General features: G+C 39.1%; 1 protein-coding gene across 2 annotated transcripts in view; it reads right to left on the bottom strand.

The window, feature by feature from the left end:
* Positions 1–9448: 9448 nt before the first annotated feature.
* LOC310895102 (uncharacterized protein) overlaps positions 9449–19171 on the bottom strand; it is a 40660-nt gene continuing 30937 nt past the window's right edge. Inside the window, exon 6 of one of the 2 annotated variants that reach the window (XR_014580460.1) lies at positions 9449–14166. Coding sequence is in view for 1 of the 2 variants with exons in the window: in XM_083825939.1 (XP_083682065.1) it covers positions 16553–16667 (115 nt within the window). In the remaining variant the exon portion in view is untranslated. Of the gene's footprint in view, positions 14167–14554; positions 16668–19171 lie in introns of those variants that run through there. The other variant, XM_083825939.1, reaches the window with a different exon arrangement.

Below are 19171 nucleotides of genomic sequence, written 5' to 3'. Positions count from 1 at the left end.
AAGACTATAGCTTCTTGGTATTACCAGATCAGAGGTAGGGTTCATGTTTTGATGTTAGGATGCAAACATTGGCCCCAAATGTAACAAAGGCCTGTTTCTTAGACTTAGACCTATAACAAACACAGGAGCCCTGTTCATCTGACCGTAACCTCGTGCTTTCTGGTCCATTTCATCTGAGGGCAAGCCCATCACAGGACTCCATGGAAGAGCCTTGTCATGCGAAGATGTAAACAGAGAGAAGGGCTCGTGTTTACGAATAGTGTATGTTGGTTTTGTTGCTCCTCGTAACAGCTAACCTTTGTATTAATCTTTCAGTCTGAAACTCAAGGAAGAACTGCCGCTTCTCACACCCTCATAGCTGAAGCCTGGTTAGGCGACTTCTACAACTCAAGAGGTTAGCTCAGGGAAGTTCCCAGGCTGGGAGAATCTGTTAGGGTTTCAATTTACTTTTGAAAGCAGTGCTGACACCAATACTAAGATAAAATGAACGGCTCCTGTCTAGTCCAGAAGTATTTACATCTACATGGCCCTAGTCCCCAGCAGCTTTTTGTAGACTAAGCAAGAAGGCAAGTTTCTTAGGCAACCCTGATCCTTTCACTATCCCTAAACACTCCTTAAAATTCTGCCCCATTTGGAGGATGGTGGGTTAGTGTTGTTGGTAACATTACTCTAAGCAGCCTCCAGCATGTCAGGTTTGCCAACTGGTGTCCCCTACCTACCCAGGGCTGTGGTAAGGGAATTTGCAACAACTACCCACCCACTCTGAACTCAGTTGTCTTTCCCAGACCTGCAGTGATTATGGCTCAGTCTAAACTGTAGTCTCAGTCCCTCTCTGAAATTTATTTTTCAGGCTAAAACCTTTTATGGATACCAAAATTAAGTTCAGTCAACTGTCCATAACAACTCTAAACACATGTTGATGGCCCCATCTTTAGTTACCCAAACTCTTCCATCCATCCTGGCCTGAAATCCAGTCCTCCTACAGCCCCTTAGCTCAGGAGAATATCACAAATCTTTCTCTGTGTCTGGGAGGTGTTAGTAATCCAATGCTTCCTCACATCATACAGAGACACTCGTTTCAGTGTTAATCAGGGGCAGAATCCTTCTGACTCAGTAGGTAGATCTTCCTGCTGAACTACTTTTTAATGACTAGTACTGAAAATGTCTTTGCAACCTACTGAAGTCCAGAGCAAATTCTGCTTACCTCGAAATCACCACAAAATCACCACAGCACAAAAAGGGCATGGGTTGAAGTTTCTGAATTCCTTTGATTAGCTAATAGAGGGCTTTGAAGTGACAATTATGGAGACTGATATCAAATGCCTTTAAATAATATGAAATTCTCTCTCTAGTTTTTTTTTTTTTTTTATGAGTGATTTATGAGTCCCACTTGCTTTTGAGAATAGGACGTTAGTAGCTTTTGAAAATTTCTCTTCATATTGTTAAAAGACTCTTAAAAATACACTTTAGTGAATATGCATTCATGAATTAATTATTCCTATACCATTTCTTTTGCTAAAATTTTTGAGTGCAGTAATCATGTCAAAAATAAGTACAGTTAACTGGGTGCATGTTAGATTGCATAAAGCTTCAGCAAAGTTAGATGCATCAAGTATCAAATGACATCTGAATGATTCCTCCAACTAAACATGAGCAAGGGGGTCTTTCTGTTAGCTAATCTTTATTATTTAAAGGAATGTAAAATCCACTAAGGAAAAATAAGAGAAAATCTGATTTACATTGTAGAATGACAGCTTTTCTTTAACTTCTCTGCTATGTTCTTGTCCAATGCATATATGTTAAACCCCATGTCATTTGTTTTGTTGCATTTAGACACAAACGACTGTAATCCAGACTATAACTTTCAACTCATAATGTACCCTTTAAAAAAAAAAAAGAAAAAAGAAAGAAATATTACTTTTATCCAACTCATTTTTACCTGTTTGATTAAATTCCTAGAAGAAAATTTCTGTATCTAACTTTCTAAGGTATGAGATTCTCTTTTCTGGAGAGATGCTTAAAATGCATATTTAATTCCATGGGAAGGTTAGATTTATTTTAAAATCTCCAGAATCTGGGATTCCTGACATTCACATCAAATAAGAAGAAAATTCAGGAGAAATATTACTGTGTTACTCCGTCCCTTCATCTTGACACTAACTAGGAAAACCCAGACTTGAAAGGGTGAGGGAAAGTTCATGCTTCATGCTAAATCAGTTTTGGGCCATGCTCCCAGGACTTGCCAGCTATGCCAATTTTTAAAAAACATAAAATATAAGATAAAGTTAACAGAAAGAAAACCACAGCCACCACACTCATTTTGCTTTGGCTTGGGGATCAGTTTAAATCCCCAGAGCAGCCAGTGCTGTATCCTTGCAGACAGCCCTCTCTCCCCTAATCCAATCATTACCATGACCAGAAGCTGCTAACTGTGCTGTGGATTTCCAGATTTTTGCCTTAACTGTTGAACAGCAGGATCTAAAGGCACAAGACAATAGCTGGCTCGGGGAAACAAGTAAGCAGCTGCAGCCCCTGCTCTAGACCCTGCTGCAAAGAAATGGACGTTGCTGGGAGGACATGTGACAGCAGAGCTCACATGCTGCAGCTGCAAGCGCAGTTGGTGTTCTCCTAAGAAACGACACCAGCACTGGGATTCAATGTCTCTGCTCATATTTACTGTGACCCAAACTTCCTCTTTGAACTCTGTGTTATTGGTAAGGACACTGGCTGTGGGATGGAGCTACCCTGTCTGACTGGGGACAGTTGGGAACTTAAATAAGGCCAACAAACACTGAGTTGGTTTAATGGCATCATCGCCGTGTGTCTTAAGCTGTTTGTGGTCCTGTTTATATTCAGTCCTAGTTAAAATCTGACCAGAATACTCTTTGGTCTCTGTTTTTAGTTTTATTATGACTTCCTTGAGAGATCGCATGCTCCTGCAGCAATCCATGTGTACCTCAGGCAGAGCGAACTACAGATAGAAATCATTGCCTTCACCACATGTGTCCCATTACCATGGGCAAGGACAGACAACGGGTTCAATATTGTCAGCCTCTCCACGAAACAGCTGCAGCAGCTGCCTGACCCGGTGCCACAGGGAATTCCACTGGCCAGCAACATGCTGGGCAGGATAGCATTTCTTTCTGGCTTGTATTTATTTACCTTCTGTTAAGCCACCTTCTGTTCTTTTATAAATGGCACAATTTAGAAGGAAACTGAAGCTTTTTTTTTTTTTTTTTTCGCTATCACCTTCCCTTTCCAGTAGCTAAAATAAGTGTCTTCAGCTAGCTTTTTTGCACCCGTATTTCTATGCCTTCCTTCCCTCCCAGTGCTTTTGATAACTATTACCTCCTGGCTGAATCTTTCTAATGTCTGTGGTCAACACTGTTCTAGCAAAGAGCGGTCAGATCTCCACAGTGTACCTCCTGCAGAGAAGCTGAGATTGTTATGGACATAAATGCTGTTGTTATTTATGCTGCTCAACTATGGACTGAATCCTAACAACTGTCTCCGGAGGCTCACTGCCAGCAAGGCTTTGAGAAGTCCTTGGAGCACTTTCACGTGCTTCATGGGAAGGATCTGGAGGGAAGGTGTTTCTCTGCACTGTACTTCTGCAATGTCCTACATCTTCCTGTCCTACAACTTCTGTCCTACATCTTAGAAGAGCAACAAAATCAAAGTCCTGCAAGTGACTTCTAAAGCTTAATCTATTATTTTTTTTAATGGGCAAGCTTTTTGTTTAGAACAAGTACTAAAACAATCAGTGGAAGTCACCACTCTCCCAGAAGGATAATATTAGAGAATCAGTGTGATACTAAAGGGCAGTATTTTTGTCCTGGGTCTTACCAAAAGCAACCTCTTGCTGATATACTTCCTTTTCTCCAAAAAAAGTCTTCACCAAGAGCAAGTCAGAGATTTAAACTGAAGACTGCCGACTTTTTAAGTAAAAACAAAACAAAAATAAAATAAAATAAAATAATAAAAGTGCTTCTAATTAGCAACATTTGCAGAGAGAGAATTTACATTGTTTGTCTCTGTGATGCAAAAATGAAAATGATCATAAATTGATTTTTGTTAAGATGTTGCTATTTTTTTGCCTTTCTTTTCTCCTTTCTTCATTACTTTGCTTTATACAAGTGGTTCCTTGTGGTTTGTCTAGGATATCAGTAAGCATGTACAATTAAGCCAGTGAGAGGAGTACTGCAAAACAGATGTGGACAGACCCAGGCGTAATTGGGGGGGGTAAACTGCTGGAAGCACCGAGCAGGGAAGGCCCAATCATGTTCTTGTTTTCTGATCTCTGGCAGGGGAATGCAGTTGGCCGATAGTGGGTGTTTTAAACAGCCCTGTGGCTTTGCGGTAATACTGTGCAATATCATTTGGGAGACCAGATGGATTCCTGATGTGGAATTATTGTTCCCTGGCTGGGACGTGCTGTGGAAGCAGTGAGCCCCACTCCGAACCTCTGGGGGCAACCTGCCTTGCATAGGAAGAACGGGGGAACAAGCTCTGAAAAGAGACAGCTTCGCTCCTCAAGCAGATGGCTGGCAACTGCAGGAAACAGAGAATCAACGTGAAGTGAACGAGGCCCAAGAAGTGTGGGGTGGGTGGAGATCCAGGATCCTCAGATCAATTTGGGAATAGCTGTGAATGAGTGGAATGGGTGTCTTAAAGATACGGTCTCATCTGCCGTTCCTAGTAGCTACAGAAAATCAAGCTGGAGTACTGAATTAGCAAATATTGACATCATGTAATTCATATGTCAGGGTTTTTGCAACCAGATTTTGTGCAGATCTTAAACAATATTTGCATACTGAAACTATGAAAATTTTGTATTTTTATGTAAAGCTGTATGAGACATTCCAGAGACATGTTCAAGTTTTCTTCAGTGTAAATTTTAAGTTAAATATAACCACAGCAATTAGTTCCTTTTCTCTTAAGAATTTACTCTGGACCTTCTACAATGTTTTCTAGTAATAAAGATAGTGAGAATTTAATGTGAGCTGACTCACATACCCAACAGGAAAAGATGAAACAGCATACTAAGCAGTCAAACATCACCGTAAAATCTAAACCAATTGTACAGTTTAGAATAACAAATCCAAGTTTTTATGAACCAAGCAAGTGTGTTTCCTTTGTTGGCTCCTCACATCAGCACTGGCAAAGGATCATTTATTGTCCTTTGCTCCTTTACGTTTTGTGAGAGTTGATGCACTGGAAGAGGATCCTGCTTTCTCTAAGGAAGAGTGTGCAGGAGAGACTGGCTCTTCTCTCCACACCATACCCCAGAGAAGTCACTGCTGACTCATAATCAATGCTTGCAGAGGCAATATCTATTTTATGTCAGCTGTGAACACTAGCTGATATAAAGACTCTTTTTATTTGCTGCTACTAATTACTTTGAAAAAGAAAATGGTGCTATTAAAAGCCCCTTTTTTCTCTGCCAGCACAAATGAGTGTCTTCTCAGCTATTTTCCATAAAACAGTGGCTTGTGCCTGTCCATTTTGACCCTCACCAGTTGAAATGAATGTAGCAGTTCTTCATTCTGCAAATGCTAATGGCAATGCACGCTATATTTTGAACATGCTACATAAGCCACTCATTGTGGCCACACTTGTGTTTTGTGTAGTGGCTGTCAGCTGTGGCACTCTCATTCCCTTTCCAAGGCACAAGAACCCCTGGCGATTCAGCAACTAACTGTGTGAATGTGGAACTTCAAAATAAAACTGAGGTCACCAAGAACTTGTTTGAAGTTAGTTAAAACCATCAACTTTAAATAAATGCAATAAAAATCTTGGGGAGAGAAGGAGGAAAGAGGAAGAGGTGAGAAGAGTTGCCTACTTGTTCTATGAAGAAAGTCCCTTCAGTGAACTGGACTGGGTTCAATCCTGGTGTTTTTTGTTTTGTTTTGTTTTGTTTTATGTGAATATCAGTCAGAACTGGATCTTTTAATCACAAAATATAATTTTATGGTAATGCGTATGAAATACCTGATTAAATTTACAGTCTTCTTGTTTTACATACCTGCTGGTGTAGGTATTTATTTGGAGTTCAGGGCAGGTCCTTGGGCTTTATTTGTAGTCCAATCTAAATGACTTACAGCAGGTCACTTCCATACAATATAAAATTATAGTGGGAAGATAACGAGTCCTATTTCTTTTAAGGAGATTTTCAGCATTTGCTATACACTTACTTGCGCTTTGACCTCAACCAGAAACTGCAAAATAACAGTTCTGTTTTTTTTGGTGCTTGTGAGTAACCCAGTTGGTTCAGTTACATCTATGTAAGTAGTTGAAGTAAGATGCTCACATTCAGTTGATAGGCTGAAGGGAAGAGCAAGAAATTGACAGGGGAAAAAAAAAAAAAGTAAATTTTCATATATTTGTTTTATAAAGGTAGAAGTTAAACTACTAAGGCCATGTTGTACTTCAAACTGTTAACAATGCAGGCATTTGTGTTACTCAGGCTACTGTGGGGAGCTTCAGCTGTTGCTGCAGAATTGCTGGAAGCACACACTAGGCAATTCAAGACAGGACTCAGTTACCATGTGTGGGCCTGCAGTCATATAATCCCAATTTTATGAACAACAGTTCAGGTGGAAACCTGCAAATCAATTGGCATGTTATGTTTTCTCAGTCACTGGGCAAGAAGTGTTTATTTAACACATTAGAATTAGAAAGGCTGTGAAAATAAGCAGGGCAGCAATAAAACATAAAACAGAGTGGACAATCACCAGAGTTATTTTAAAATTCAAATTAAAAAGGTAATATGGTGGGCAATTATAAGCTATTGTTCTGCCACTTCCCAATTCCAGGAATTCCTTCCTATTTAAAATCGGTTGTATCTTGAGAATGCAGAAGACAGGTTAATTTCTATTGTGTTTGACTACACAAACAAAACCCTAGTGCAGTTCGGCTTCTCTGAATTCAGTCTTTGGTACACATGATTGAGTTTTTTGGTCATGGAATTGCAAAATGAACATATGCTGAGGATTACATATGAGGGAAGAAAGGAGAATCTAATGATGACAAAATATGTACCCATCCATCATACTGGGTTTGCACACACATGTATCTAGGAAGAACTAGTATCAAATGCTCAGAGGGTCTGTATTGCCTATGTGTTATACCCAAGCTGTCTACAAAGTTTTCTTTTCAAAGAGCTGTGCCTAAACAATACATGTGAATTCAGTTTTGTGCTTTGCAGTGCAGGCATCTGCATTTAACAATGACCACAATAAAATCAATGTTTTCTTTCTGAGAAAGAACAGCTCCAGAAATAATTATCCCAAATCTATTTAGCAGCTAGCGGGTTGACTAATATGATGTAGCGCAATACAGATGCAGTCATCCAGAGGAGCCTGAATTCTGCAGAATTCTGCCCTCAACAGGTTCTAGGGCATAGCCTTGTAATGGAATATTTTGCTCTAGTTCAACATTAAATATTAATCTGCTTTCCATTTGTAGTGGAATTTGTGTTGCTAATTTTTAATTCTGATGATTAAATAACTTTTTCTCCTAGGACAAGGGAAAAGCAGAAGTAGTTGACTAGCATTTAACAGTTTACTACCTGTATATTATATCTTTAAAAGATCTTGCTTAGAAAGATACAGAACATTTGCCTTCATTTATTCCATTGCTTTGGTTAAAATTCTGCACTACCTCCTCTGAGCTCATTACATGCAATAACATTTAGGCTTTAAAAATTATGGTGCAAACACTAAGTTTTGAACAATATCACATTTGCTTCACTGACGTTAAGCTAGCAGAGAAATGCCTCCCTAGGCAAAGGGATTTGGGTTTGTTTGGAGGATATTGGTTTTTGTTTTGCTGCCAGGCCAATATATCTAGATCTGTTCTAGTTTGGTTTAATAAACCAGCACTTGGGAGATTGACCAAAATTCCATTTTCAATGTACAAGTTTAGCAGCCTGTTACTACAATAGTGACTTTACCTCAAAAGCTTTCAAGTTCCAATGTGTACATATTTGCTATGTGTAAGCTTTCTGTGTTTTTTTTTGTTGTTTTTTTTTTTTCTTATTTTATCAGGGTATCACATGTGACAATGCTGCAACTATTTTCCACTTCTATGTTGTATTCTCACAAAGGCTGGAGGTTGGTGAGGTTATCCTTCTCCCCCCTACCCTCTTTTCCACTCATAAGGCTTGAAGTAGAATTGGGAAATGTGCAGAGAAGGGTGGGGAGAACAATAAGAGAAATGGAGCAGCATCCATATAGGGAACGACTGAGCAAACCATGTCTCCTCGGGCTGGAAAAAGGACAGTTGAAGATGCACATCAATTAAATCATGAGACGCAGGAAGAGAGTAGATGATAGAAATCTATTGTTCACTATCTTGAGCACCGTAGAGTATCTAGTAAAGCAAATATTATGCAAAGTTAAAGAAGGAAAAAAAAAAAAAAAAAAAGAGGTGTTCTTTATTTAACTCACAGGCAAACTATGAATCTCTTTTTCTGACAGTGTTGTGAATACAAAATCTGATGGGGAGTCAAAGAGAGACTACACAGGAATTGCATAAAAATTACATGTGATGCAGAGAGTCCAAGAGTGATGAATGGTTGCAGGCTGTTAAAGCCCTTGATCAGCTCTCACAGTCTTCCCTAGGAATCTGCTTTTGGCCAGAGGCAGGACACTGGGACAGACTGACCTTTAGTTTTACACAGTAGGTCTGTTCCTATAATTCCAGTTAATGTACACACTCATCAGATGTGATAAGACTCTTATCATTGTCAGTATTAACTAATTAAGACATGCATTTACAGCATATCCTTACATCTCCATATATTCTCTTTTCTATGTCCTCATCTATACCAGAAAAGTCTACCGGGTAAAATATAAAGAGAGGGAGACAATTGTGCAAACTCCAAAAACATACCTACACTTAACCATGTTGAGCTTAACTTTTCTTAGTCCAGCTTAAGTTGGTAATATATTACCTTCAGTTCATTTGGATAATGAGCTTGCAATGCATTGAAGATCAAAACTTTGACTGTAGACAGGTACTGGACTTGTGTCTTTGTGTCTTTGTTCTTAATTTTATGTCTCTTTTTTTTTTCTTTTTTTCTTTTTTTTTTTTTTATGATAACATTTTATCCCTTCTTTTTGATACACTGAACATAGACAGTAAGCATCTACCATACTGTAGTTTGTTTTAATGCAAGGAGCCAGAGGGTTTGGCAGAAAAATTTTTCATTTTGGTCAACACAAGCATATGCTTCTGTTTTATGTAACTAATGCTAAAATGAAAGTCCACAGCAATTACAGCCCATTTTTCCATTACCACACTCTTACCTTTTGTAAGGTCTCTGCAGATCCAAGTTTCATGGAGAATGCTTTTTTGTTACTGCTCAACAATTGTATCTCATTTTTGAACAGTGAGAAGACAGGATCTCTGCCAAAATTTTTAAATCACCTATATAAAAATGCAAAGGCCTGGATGCAGAATTAAACACTTCTTACTTATCGCAAACACATGTAAGCCTTTTTTTATTATTATTCCTCTGTGCATATTCTGAAATGTTAGAATATCTTCTCAACATATGCATAGGGGCAGTGTGGTCTATTGGGCTTTGAGAGTCACTGTGCTTAGTTATCTAACACCCAGATGGTCTATCTTTGACTTTGTGACAGACACCAGATAAAATCCTATCACTTCCGTCTGGCCAAGCTTTTAACTAGAAAAAATATAGGGGTAATAGAATCAGCTAGATGGTATTATAATCCATTATAATTATATTATAATTGGTTGGACTTGATGATCTTGAAGGTCTTTTCCAACCTAGATGATTCTATGATTCTATAATTATTTAGGATTATGTGCTTTATTTTATGGGAAGAATTAATCGTAAGCTGTGATTTTCTGGTAGTTTTTGATAAGGCTTTCAACAAACTAATTTTTCCTTCCTTTTCACATACCTGCAGTTGGCAAACTGGTTTGAACTGGATCAACCTCTCAGGCTGCTAAGTACTCCAAGAACACCAGTTGTCAAAAAGAAAACAGACGAACGTGGGAAGGGATGTACTCAGAAAATTCAGGAGAAATCTTGAAAGATTCATCAGACATTGTCTTTGAAAGGGGAGCTTATTTTTCCTAGTATTTTTTTTCTATCTACTGTTTATCTCCAGACTCAAAAGGGAAAAAAAAAAAAAAAGAGAGAGAGAGAGAGAGAGGGAAAGGAAATCTTTAAAATGTATGGTTTACACTCTGCAGTGGATTATACTCCAGGAAAGTTTATCTGTGTTTCTCTCTAAAGTACGTAATAGGGGACATTCAGGCAGGCTAAATGGTTCAACTAATCCTCCAGCTGCAGACCCAGAGTAAATCCATGGCCCTTCAAAAAATCACGGATGTGACTGTCCCTTTGGGACAGCTGCAATAGAGATAGAGCAACCATTCAGGCTGCCTTGGGGTGATTCAGCACAGCAAGGACTGAGATACTTGTACCGAGCATGCTCCTGTCCCCCACCTGTGGTGGGACGCTTTCTCCTGGGGCAGGAGCAGGGGCAGAAGCACCCCCAGCCAAGGACTGACCGTGTGGTGAGGCAGGGCAGCTGCTCAACAGACTCTGTGGAAGGACCTGCTTCATGAATATTCCCTGCTGGACAGGGTCTGTCATTATGATATTCACGAGACATTTCTGTGACTTCCCAGGGGTGAGGAGCTGAAGTGCCTTCAGCCTAGAGCTGTGCTTTCACGATGGTACGTACGTTGAATAGGAGAAGAATGCGTGGGTGGAGGGCAGAGGTGCAAAAGGGAGAGACACAGTACGGCGGCAAGAGCCGAGCAGCACAGAACATTATGGACTGATTCTCCAGAGATTACTTCAATTTGAAGAATAAAAAAAAATGTAGGTACAGACAAAATTCAAACCAAAGTGTTTATAAATCCATAGGATGCCTGTGCTCTCCAGGGGCACCATTTTTATATCATATCTCTGAATTGGATCCTGAAGGTCATAGTCAAAATTTTTCTTGGCTTTAGCTACAATATCAGTGTGTGTTCTGGCTCTTTTCTTTTTAACCATTTTGTGTTTCTTTTTCAATATATTTTATTTTTCTCATTATAACCAAGAAGCAACTACAGAAAATTTAACACATATTGTAGCAAGATGAGGTTCTGGGAGAATATTTAGAAGAAAAAAAAACACTCTGAGGTGCTATTCTTCTACTCTGGCAAATGTGAACTCATCCTTATCACACCGTTGTATATATCTTGGTGTTTTTAGAAGAAGTCACTGAAGAGATCAAAGAAGATATCAACTGTGGTAAGAATCTCCATTTGTTGCTAGCCCTCCCTGAGAGCTTGTCTTTGCTTATAAAATGTCTTTTAAATATAAAGCCATTTATTTGAGCATTTTGCCAGCTTGTTACTATGACCATAAGAAGTCTCAGATTCTCAGCTTTCATAACTATATTCCAAAACTAGAGTGTTTTCATGAACTGGCAAGTTTCCAGTTTCTGAGACAAAGTATGGCAAAATCCAGCATTTCAAGCTATTAACATTTGTCCCCAGTATCCAATGTTTAAGGACCTCTACAGTTGTTCTCCAGTTACCCAAAAAATTACCTGTACAGCAGTAAAGAAATTATGTATAGCTAGAACTGTAATTTGGTAAACATAATATTTTACAAGGGTCACAAAAAAGGTCATATTTAAGAAGAAAAATGTCATAAAATCTTCATTAATATGCTTCAAATACAGTAAAGATCCCTGATCATTTTGATACTTGTATTTCCACTGTTAATCCTGGAATAATTTGGCTGGAGACATGGTGAAGAATTTAGCCAATCTGGTATGGACTTCATAAAATACTTTTTCAATTGGGGACCAATATCTTGTTTTAATTTTGAGCAAGAGAACAGCCCTCATGAGAAATCCAAGTCTTTTGTTGAATGCAAGGGTGAGACACAGTGGTGTTTCCTGAAGTTGTGGGCTGTCTTCTGCCCTTTTCCCTGGTCTGCATTGGTTGATGACTCTTAGTAGTTATTTCTCTGCTTGTATTCTGGGACTAGACACTACCTTTTCCCAAACCTAGAAGATGCTTCTCTTGGCAAACACAGATCCATTCCTAACAAAAAAGCGCAAAAGCAAGATGCAAATTTGGATTATATCTGATGTCAGCCACCTCTCCCAGCTCACATTCAGTGTTACTTGCAGTTACTTCAATCCTAAGGGATTTCTTGGCCGTACCTGTCAAGGGGCTTGTGTACTGATTTTCCATGCTGGCTCTTGCCCCTGACTTTCTAAGTTCAATAGACACATAAGTTCCATTTTACGGAGGTGTCTATGACTGAAATTGCATTTAATAATAGTACATATCTCAAAATTCATTATTAACTTTAGGATCTTTGTCTTGCAGTCTTGGTTTAGTAGTTGTGTTGGCTTCGTCATTTATGTTGCTGAAAAGCTACTACTGGGCTCATCTCTCTTAACAGCTTCCCAGGTTCATGCTTCTGATTTGGGAACAAGAACTAGTTGTCTAGTTCTCTGGTTATTCAGTATTCACCAGGATTTTCTAATAGTCTAATGAACTATTTATGCATCTGTGCAGATACTCTACAAAAGAAAAAAAAATAATCTCCTGTTTCAGAGCTGGAAAGCTAAACATGTAGAATAATATCATGGGCATTTGCACTTCTCCCTAGCTCATGTCTTTACAGCTGTTTCTCACCTGATGGAACCACTGAGCTTGGCTCATACACATAGCCACAGCCTTGTCCTGGATGTGCATCTCCTAGCTGAGCCTGTTAACACTTTTGTACTGATCTTCTCTTCCCCACAACACAAAAAGCAGAAAGTGCCCTGTCCTTTTGGCTGCTATTACAAAATCAGAATGTCCATTGTGTATCTTTGTCCCAGGAACAGCCAAAAAAAAAAAAAACCAAAAAAAAACTCTTGCACCCCAAATGCAGGACTACAGCATTCCTGATTTAATGCGCTTTGTGTTAACGAGAACCTGTGTGTTAACACAGAATTTCAGAATAGTTGAGGTGGGAAGAGACTTTTTCTCCAGGCTAAATAATCCAAGCTGTCTCAGCCTCTCCTTGGATGTCATATGCACCAGTCCCTTTACTAGACTCAATCCAGTATGTCCATGTCTCTCTTGCACTGGGAAGGCCAGATCTAGACCTGACACTGCAGTTGTGCCTCACCAGTGCTGAATACAGAGGAAAGATCACCAATCTTGACCTTCTGGCAATGCTCTGCCTTACACAGCTCAGCATGCTGTTGGCCTTCTTTGCCATGAGGACACAAGGCTGTCTCATGTTCAACTTGTTGTCCACAGGACCCCTAGGGCCTTCTCTGCAGAGTTGCTTTGCAGTCCTTCAACCCCCAGCCTGTCCTGGTGAATGGGGTTATCCTTCCCCAGCTGCAGGACGTGGCACTTCCTTTTGATGAACTTCATATTTCTGTCAGTCCATTTCTCCACCCTGTTGAGGTCTTTCTGAATGGCAGCACACCCCTCTGGTGTATCGACTGCACCTTCCAGTTTTGTATCATCTGCAAACTTGCTGAGGGTGCACTCTGTCCTATCATCCAGGTCATTAAGGAAGGTGTTGGACAGTACTGGACCCAGTAAGGACCCCTGGGGCACATCACCAGTTCCTGCATCTTTACTCTCTTGGGTTTAAACTTTTGAAGCTGCCTACAATTTCAAAGGTGAAAATGACTTCAAGCAATCTTTGCATGTATGCTTTGCCTTTCCCCTTCTTCAACAGGACTTCTATAGGCAATCAATCCCCAGACCTGCTCTTTTCTTCTGAGAAGTAAATCACTAGATGATGCTGTCATTTATAGAGACTGTTCTAGGCCCGACTTGTTATCAGAAAGAGCTAAAAATCCAGGTATTTCAAGGTATGTTTGACTCTAACATTCTCGATATATCCCTAACATCCTCCAAAGACTGAATAAAACTGAAAGCATTGCTTTTTGAGGAGTTTCAGTGGCAATATTTTATCTGATTGTTCATTTTCCTATATAGCATGCATGCGTTTTGTATTTCAATGACAAAGGAAGAATTCACAAAGACTCACTTCAACAGGGAGGCATGTCAATGATAGGGAGTTTTGGGAGGTGATTTAGAGCAGGAGCTTAACTTGAGACACACTGCATTGTACCTCTGAAGGAGCCTCTTTCTTTCCATTGCCTGTAGAGGAAGTGCAAAGAGATTAGCCTCCATCAACACTCCTCTAAATGTCAATGCAAAGGATTGCATATGATGGCAGTTAGGAAATCAGATAGTTTAATGCAGCCATTAATTTAAAAAACAAAAACAAAACATTAAACCAGTCCCACCATACATTTTCAGAACTGTAAATGAACTAGAATTTCAATGTTTGGAAGGATTTTTGTAATTAATTGCATCTGTAGAGGCAATAAAATACTAACAGTGTCTGAAAAATTACTCCTCGATGCCCTTAGCACATTTAAGTGAGCAAAAAACCCACCCAGTCTTTTCATAAGTGCACTTACGGTACAAAAAGAAATAGTTTGAAGAACTGTCATTCAAAACACGGTATATAACTGTAGCAGGATATAAATAAAACAGGGTGAAAACTTTGTTAAAATATTTACACACAGTGTAAGATTTAATGTTTCCCCAAAAAACAACATTTACAAAGATGTTTGATATAGTAAAAAAAGCACTTAACCCTTGGACTGTGTGTATGAGCATTTCCTGGTAAGGGTTCATGGTCGTAGCACAAGGAACCATAAATTCAAGGAAGACACTGAGGTAAATGTGGGAATTAGATGCTCTTGGGCTCCATTACATGTGGACTCCAAACTGGGGGAAGAAGGTTGGTGCTTTTTGCTCTCCTTTGAGCAGGGGTGAGGAGTAAAGAACTGTACCCATATTTTATTAATAGTCAAAAAAAAAATACAGTGGGCAGTATTCCTTTCTAAATTCCAGGCTTCATTGGTATTTACATTTTGCATCAATCAGAAGCTAGCAGCAATTTGGTAGGATTTAAACCAAGATAAAGATCTTTTTGTGTGTAGAATATTAATGCATTTCCTATATGAGCTACTAAAAATCCGGAAGGCTTTTTTTAGAAGGCTCATCCCAACAAGATGAATGAATGCTTCCAATGTTTATATATGTAAGTGATGTTGAGAGATCTGGACTGCTCTTAACTTTAAGAGAATTTTCTGCAGTTATATTTACCAGCATAGACACCGTGTATCTATGTTATACACCACATTACGGATGAGAACACAGAAAATTATTATACACCCAAGATTATGCATTTAGACTGTGACATTTTTCTCTAAAATATTATTTCTGAAATGTTAAGAAACAGTCTGATTACATTCATTATTAACGTTAATTTCTTCTATTGTTTGTTACTGTGAAATGTTTTTATTAGAGTGTAGGTAGCTTTATCTACACAAAAAATTCAATAAGGTGTATTCCAATGTAATGCAAATATGGGACTACAATACAATTCAGATAGGAATCATAGCCTTTCTCCAACATTTTCTCCATCAGTAACTGTTGCAATAGAAGCTTATTTGAGACAGAAGAATAAATTGCTACTTTAACGATTTTTTACTGAAAAGAACGAGACCTCTAACATGCAAGAAAACTCAGCAGGGCTGTATGAGTTAAGCAGACTATTAAAAGAACACAATGTAGGAAGATGAACTAGACTATTCTAGTGCATACAAAACATTTTCTCATTAATGCTGTTTTATTCAGAACCAGTCAGAGATTTATTAAATACATTATCAGTTTACCAGAATTTCTTTTATTTTCAGTTGCTGTAGATTTTTTTCTCTCTCTCTTTTCTCTTCTTAAGACTCTAGGATCGCTCAGTGGTAATTATTAACATGATACCAGTATTTTGGCCCCTTATACGTAAATTCATATTAGATATGCAGGTACTGAGCCATAGAAACATCATCGATTTTCAAATGAGGAATTCAGGGGGACATTCATGGTGGTTGAGTTATGGCAGATTCAGTATTGTGGCTGGGCTCTGTGCCAGCCTTACGATCCCTCCCCTATTACCAGCCATTGAGGGCATGCAGTTGCTGGTGGGGATGTCAGCCTGAGGCTGTATAAGAAAGCTGAGACCCCTGGAAAGCCAACCATATGAAAGGCAGGTCTGAGGCAGCTTGGCAGCAAGTCAGCTCCTAAGTAGTAACGCTTGTATTAAAGATATTCTGCCTTCCACACTTAATAGTAATAAAGTTTGATTGAAGACATGTTCAAATTGCACTCTGTCTGATGCCAGGTATTTAATATTAAGCAGTTTGGGGAGTTTTGCTATCTGAAGCAAAAGGGATTTAGATTTATTCCAGACTTTCACAGTAGAAACTTGCTTTATGGCCTAGAGCCACTGAAACAGAGGAAAAAAGAAAAAGACTACTGGAGGTCCGATCATCTTCCTTTCAGCAGAAAATCTCATGGTTCTTCACATGCTTTTCAAAATTGTTCCACTGTAGGAGGAGTTAGCTTTTGCTGCAGAACCAGGAAATCCCCATTTTGCCTTGAACTGCTGCAGGGTCCAATAGGATGATTTTTATTTTTATTTTTCTGAAAGCACGGAGCTCGGGACTCCAGTGACGATAAGCTTTTGTCCTCCCTCTGCCTCATGCACAAATACATACTTCCTACCCCTTGTGTTTGCAAAGTTAAGTTTGCTGCAAAAAAGAGGATCAAAAACAGAGAAGCAAATTAAAAGAGCTACAAGATACATATTGGCTTCTTTTTTTTTGTTTGTTTGTGTGTGTGTGTGTGTGTGTGTGTGTGTGTTATTTAGAAAGCCTCCTGATCCTAAGCCAATCCAATTATATTTGAAGCCTTATTCATGATATTTGAACACTCGATGGCATATCAGATATCCTTGGGGATCCACAGCAGGCTATGGCTATCGCATAAAACCTGTGTTAGGTTAATACACAGCACTCCATCTAGAAGACAGATAGAGGGACAGCCTTGCCAGTACACATTCTTCATTTACTTTTCAGTGATGGGAAATACAATGCTTATATTTGAGACTCTGATTAAAGAATTTATTGGCTCAGCATTTCATATCACTAGCGAACAGCACACATGCAAGTATGTGTTATATTCATTTGGATTTGCAGTTGCATGGATAGTTTTACCTATAACGCCACCACAGACATTTACAGGATAAGAATTGTCAATAAAGTAATCTGTATATTTAAGGAGATAAAGCCCTACCTGGAGCATAAACAAAGAATTTCAAATTCAGAGCCATTGGCATAAAGGGTTTTGAAATGTGTCTACAGGGTAAGTCTGCTGTTGAAAATAAGTGCAGGAGGAAATTACAGTGCATCCTTCCACGCTGATTTATGGCCTGGGAGAAGCAGGTAACTGGCTAAAGAATGCACACAAGTCACATCTTCTTGTGAGTTTTCAGTTATACCCTAGCAGCAACAGCTGGAGGTTGTTTCAGGCTCTCTGCTTAATGCAGAGAAAGTTTTACTCTTCCATCTCAATGCCTTTTGTGTTTTTAACAGTTTTTTTGTTGTTCTATCCTGGCCTACTTCTAGCACAGGATAATACTTTGCAGACAAACCTATGTGCCTCTCCTAATGACCCAGCGACCTCAATCTCCAATGCTTTGTGGTTTCCTGTTTGGGGAAGCGACAGAGCAGCAGCCTAAGCTGTTGCAGCAGATTGCTCCCAGTTGACTGCAATGCATCTGCATTTTGAATGCTCTGTATTCCCCGAACAAAATAGTCGGGATAGCAGTGAAACATCTGCAATGAAGAGTGCATATTTCGTCCTGCTGCTGCTGGAGATGCCTGGCTAATTTGAGAAAGTTTTCAGCTACAGCAACACGATAGTTTCAGCTTTGTGCTGCTGCATGCAGCCTGTGTTTTCTCCTTGCTGCAGGGAGGAGGGGGGGGAGGAGAGGGAGTTTCCCTGATGTGATTACTTGTGCCAGATAAACTCTCCATAAATCTCTTCTTGAGGAATTCAGTTCATTAGAGCGCAATTAGACACCAATGGCTTGCTTTACCTCATTAAGGCTAATTTAAAGTAGCACTAACAGCAAACTGTTCTTAGGGATTTACAGCCAGAGTTTTGGTGGACTGTGGATAGACAGATATCAAGGCAAAGGCAGTTCCTTTTACCCTGCCTTTCTCTCACTTACACTCTTGATCATAAATATATATCAAAAGTACATTTACTAAACCTGCAGCAGCCAAACTCTGAACATGTAACAAAGAAGATATTACCAAATACAGTAATTCACCTGCAATTCTTCTTTTGTTTCTTTATTTAAAGTGTAATATTTTTCCTTCTGCTAAATTAGGTGAAAAGACTAAGAAAAAAGAAAATTGGAAAAACAACAACAACAACAACAACAACAAAAGTTGTAATTCCCACAGAAAGTTCCTATAGAATTAGCATTTTTTGGTGTTGCAACCACCCAGTAGACTGCAGCACTGCAAGAACAGGTTTATTTAGCATCTGGAACAATTACATTTGCAAGAATCAGTGCAGTGAAGTCAGTGAAGAAGAAATGTGTGGATATTATGAAATACTCAGAATTTCAAAAGCTTTCCAGAGCAAGGATTCCAGGTAAAAATGACCCAGGTAACATGCCCAGCATTTTCAGAGGTACAAGGCGATGGGATTATGAACTTTTGGTCTTTTTCTTTCCAATCTGGAAGCAGAAATGACATTAGCTGATGCTTCAAAGAAAGCACTTTCCCAGAAACAGCTCCAAGAGTACTGCAGGAGACCACCTACACACATTTATGTGAATCTATAACTCTATTTATTTGAATTCATAAACTCATGTTCCCAGAGGCTTAAAAGCAATCAAGAATTTTGATATCTAATCTATAGTGCTTATCCAGGTTCTCTCAAATGTTTCCAGAGGCATGAGTAGACTTGCATAGGTCCTCTCAAGAGGTGTATAGGGGTCCTCTTGTCTCTATTCCCAGCCTGCACATTGTATAGGTGGGTTTGCTGAGGTACCTTGCTTTAGAAGTTAGACCAGGTCCCAAGTTGTCTTTTTTTTTTTTAGATTTTCAGTTAACCATGATATTGCAGCAGCATATTGTTTTCTAAAGTGGTGCTGACAATATTTCAGAGGGTTTACTGGAGGTAAAATTTCGAAATTTTGAATAGCCGTATTAGACAGAAGACTCTGAATGTTGCACTA

Source organism: Anser anser (genome assembly GCF_964211835.1).
Source record: "Anser anser genome assembly, chromosome: 2".
In the NCBI taxonomy this organism is placed as follows: Eukaryota; Metazoa; Chordata; class Aves; order Anseriformes; family Anatidae; genus Anser; species Anser anser.
Note: the sequence above shows the minus strand (reverse complement) of the source record. Positions and strands in the feature narration are given on the sequence as shown.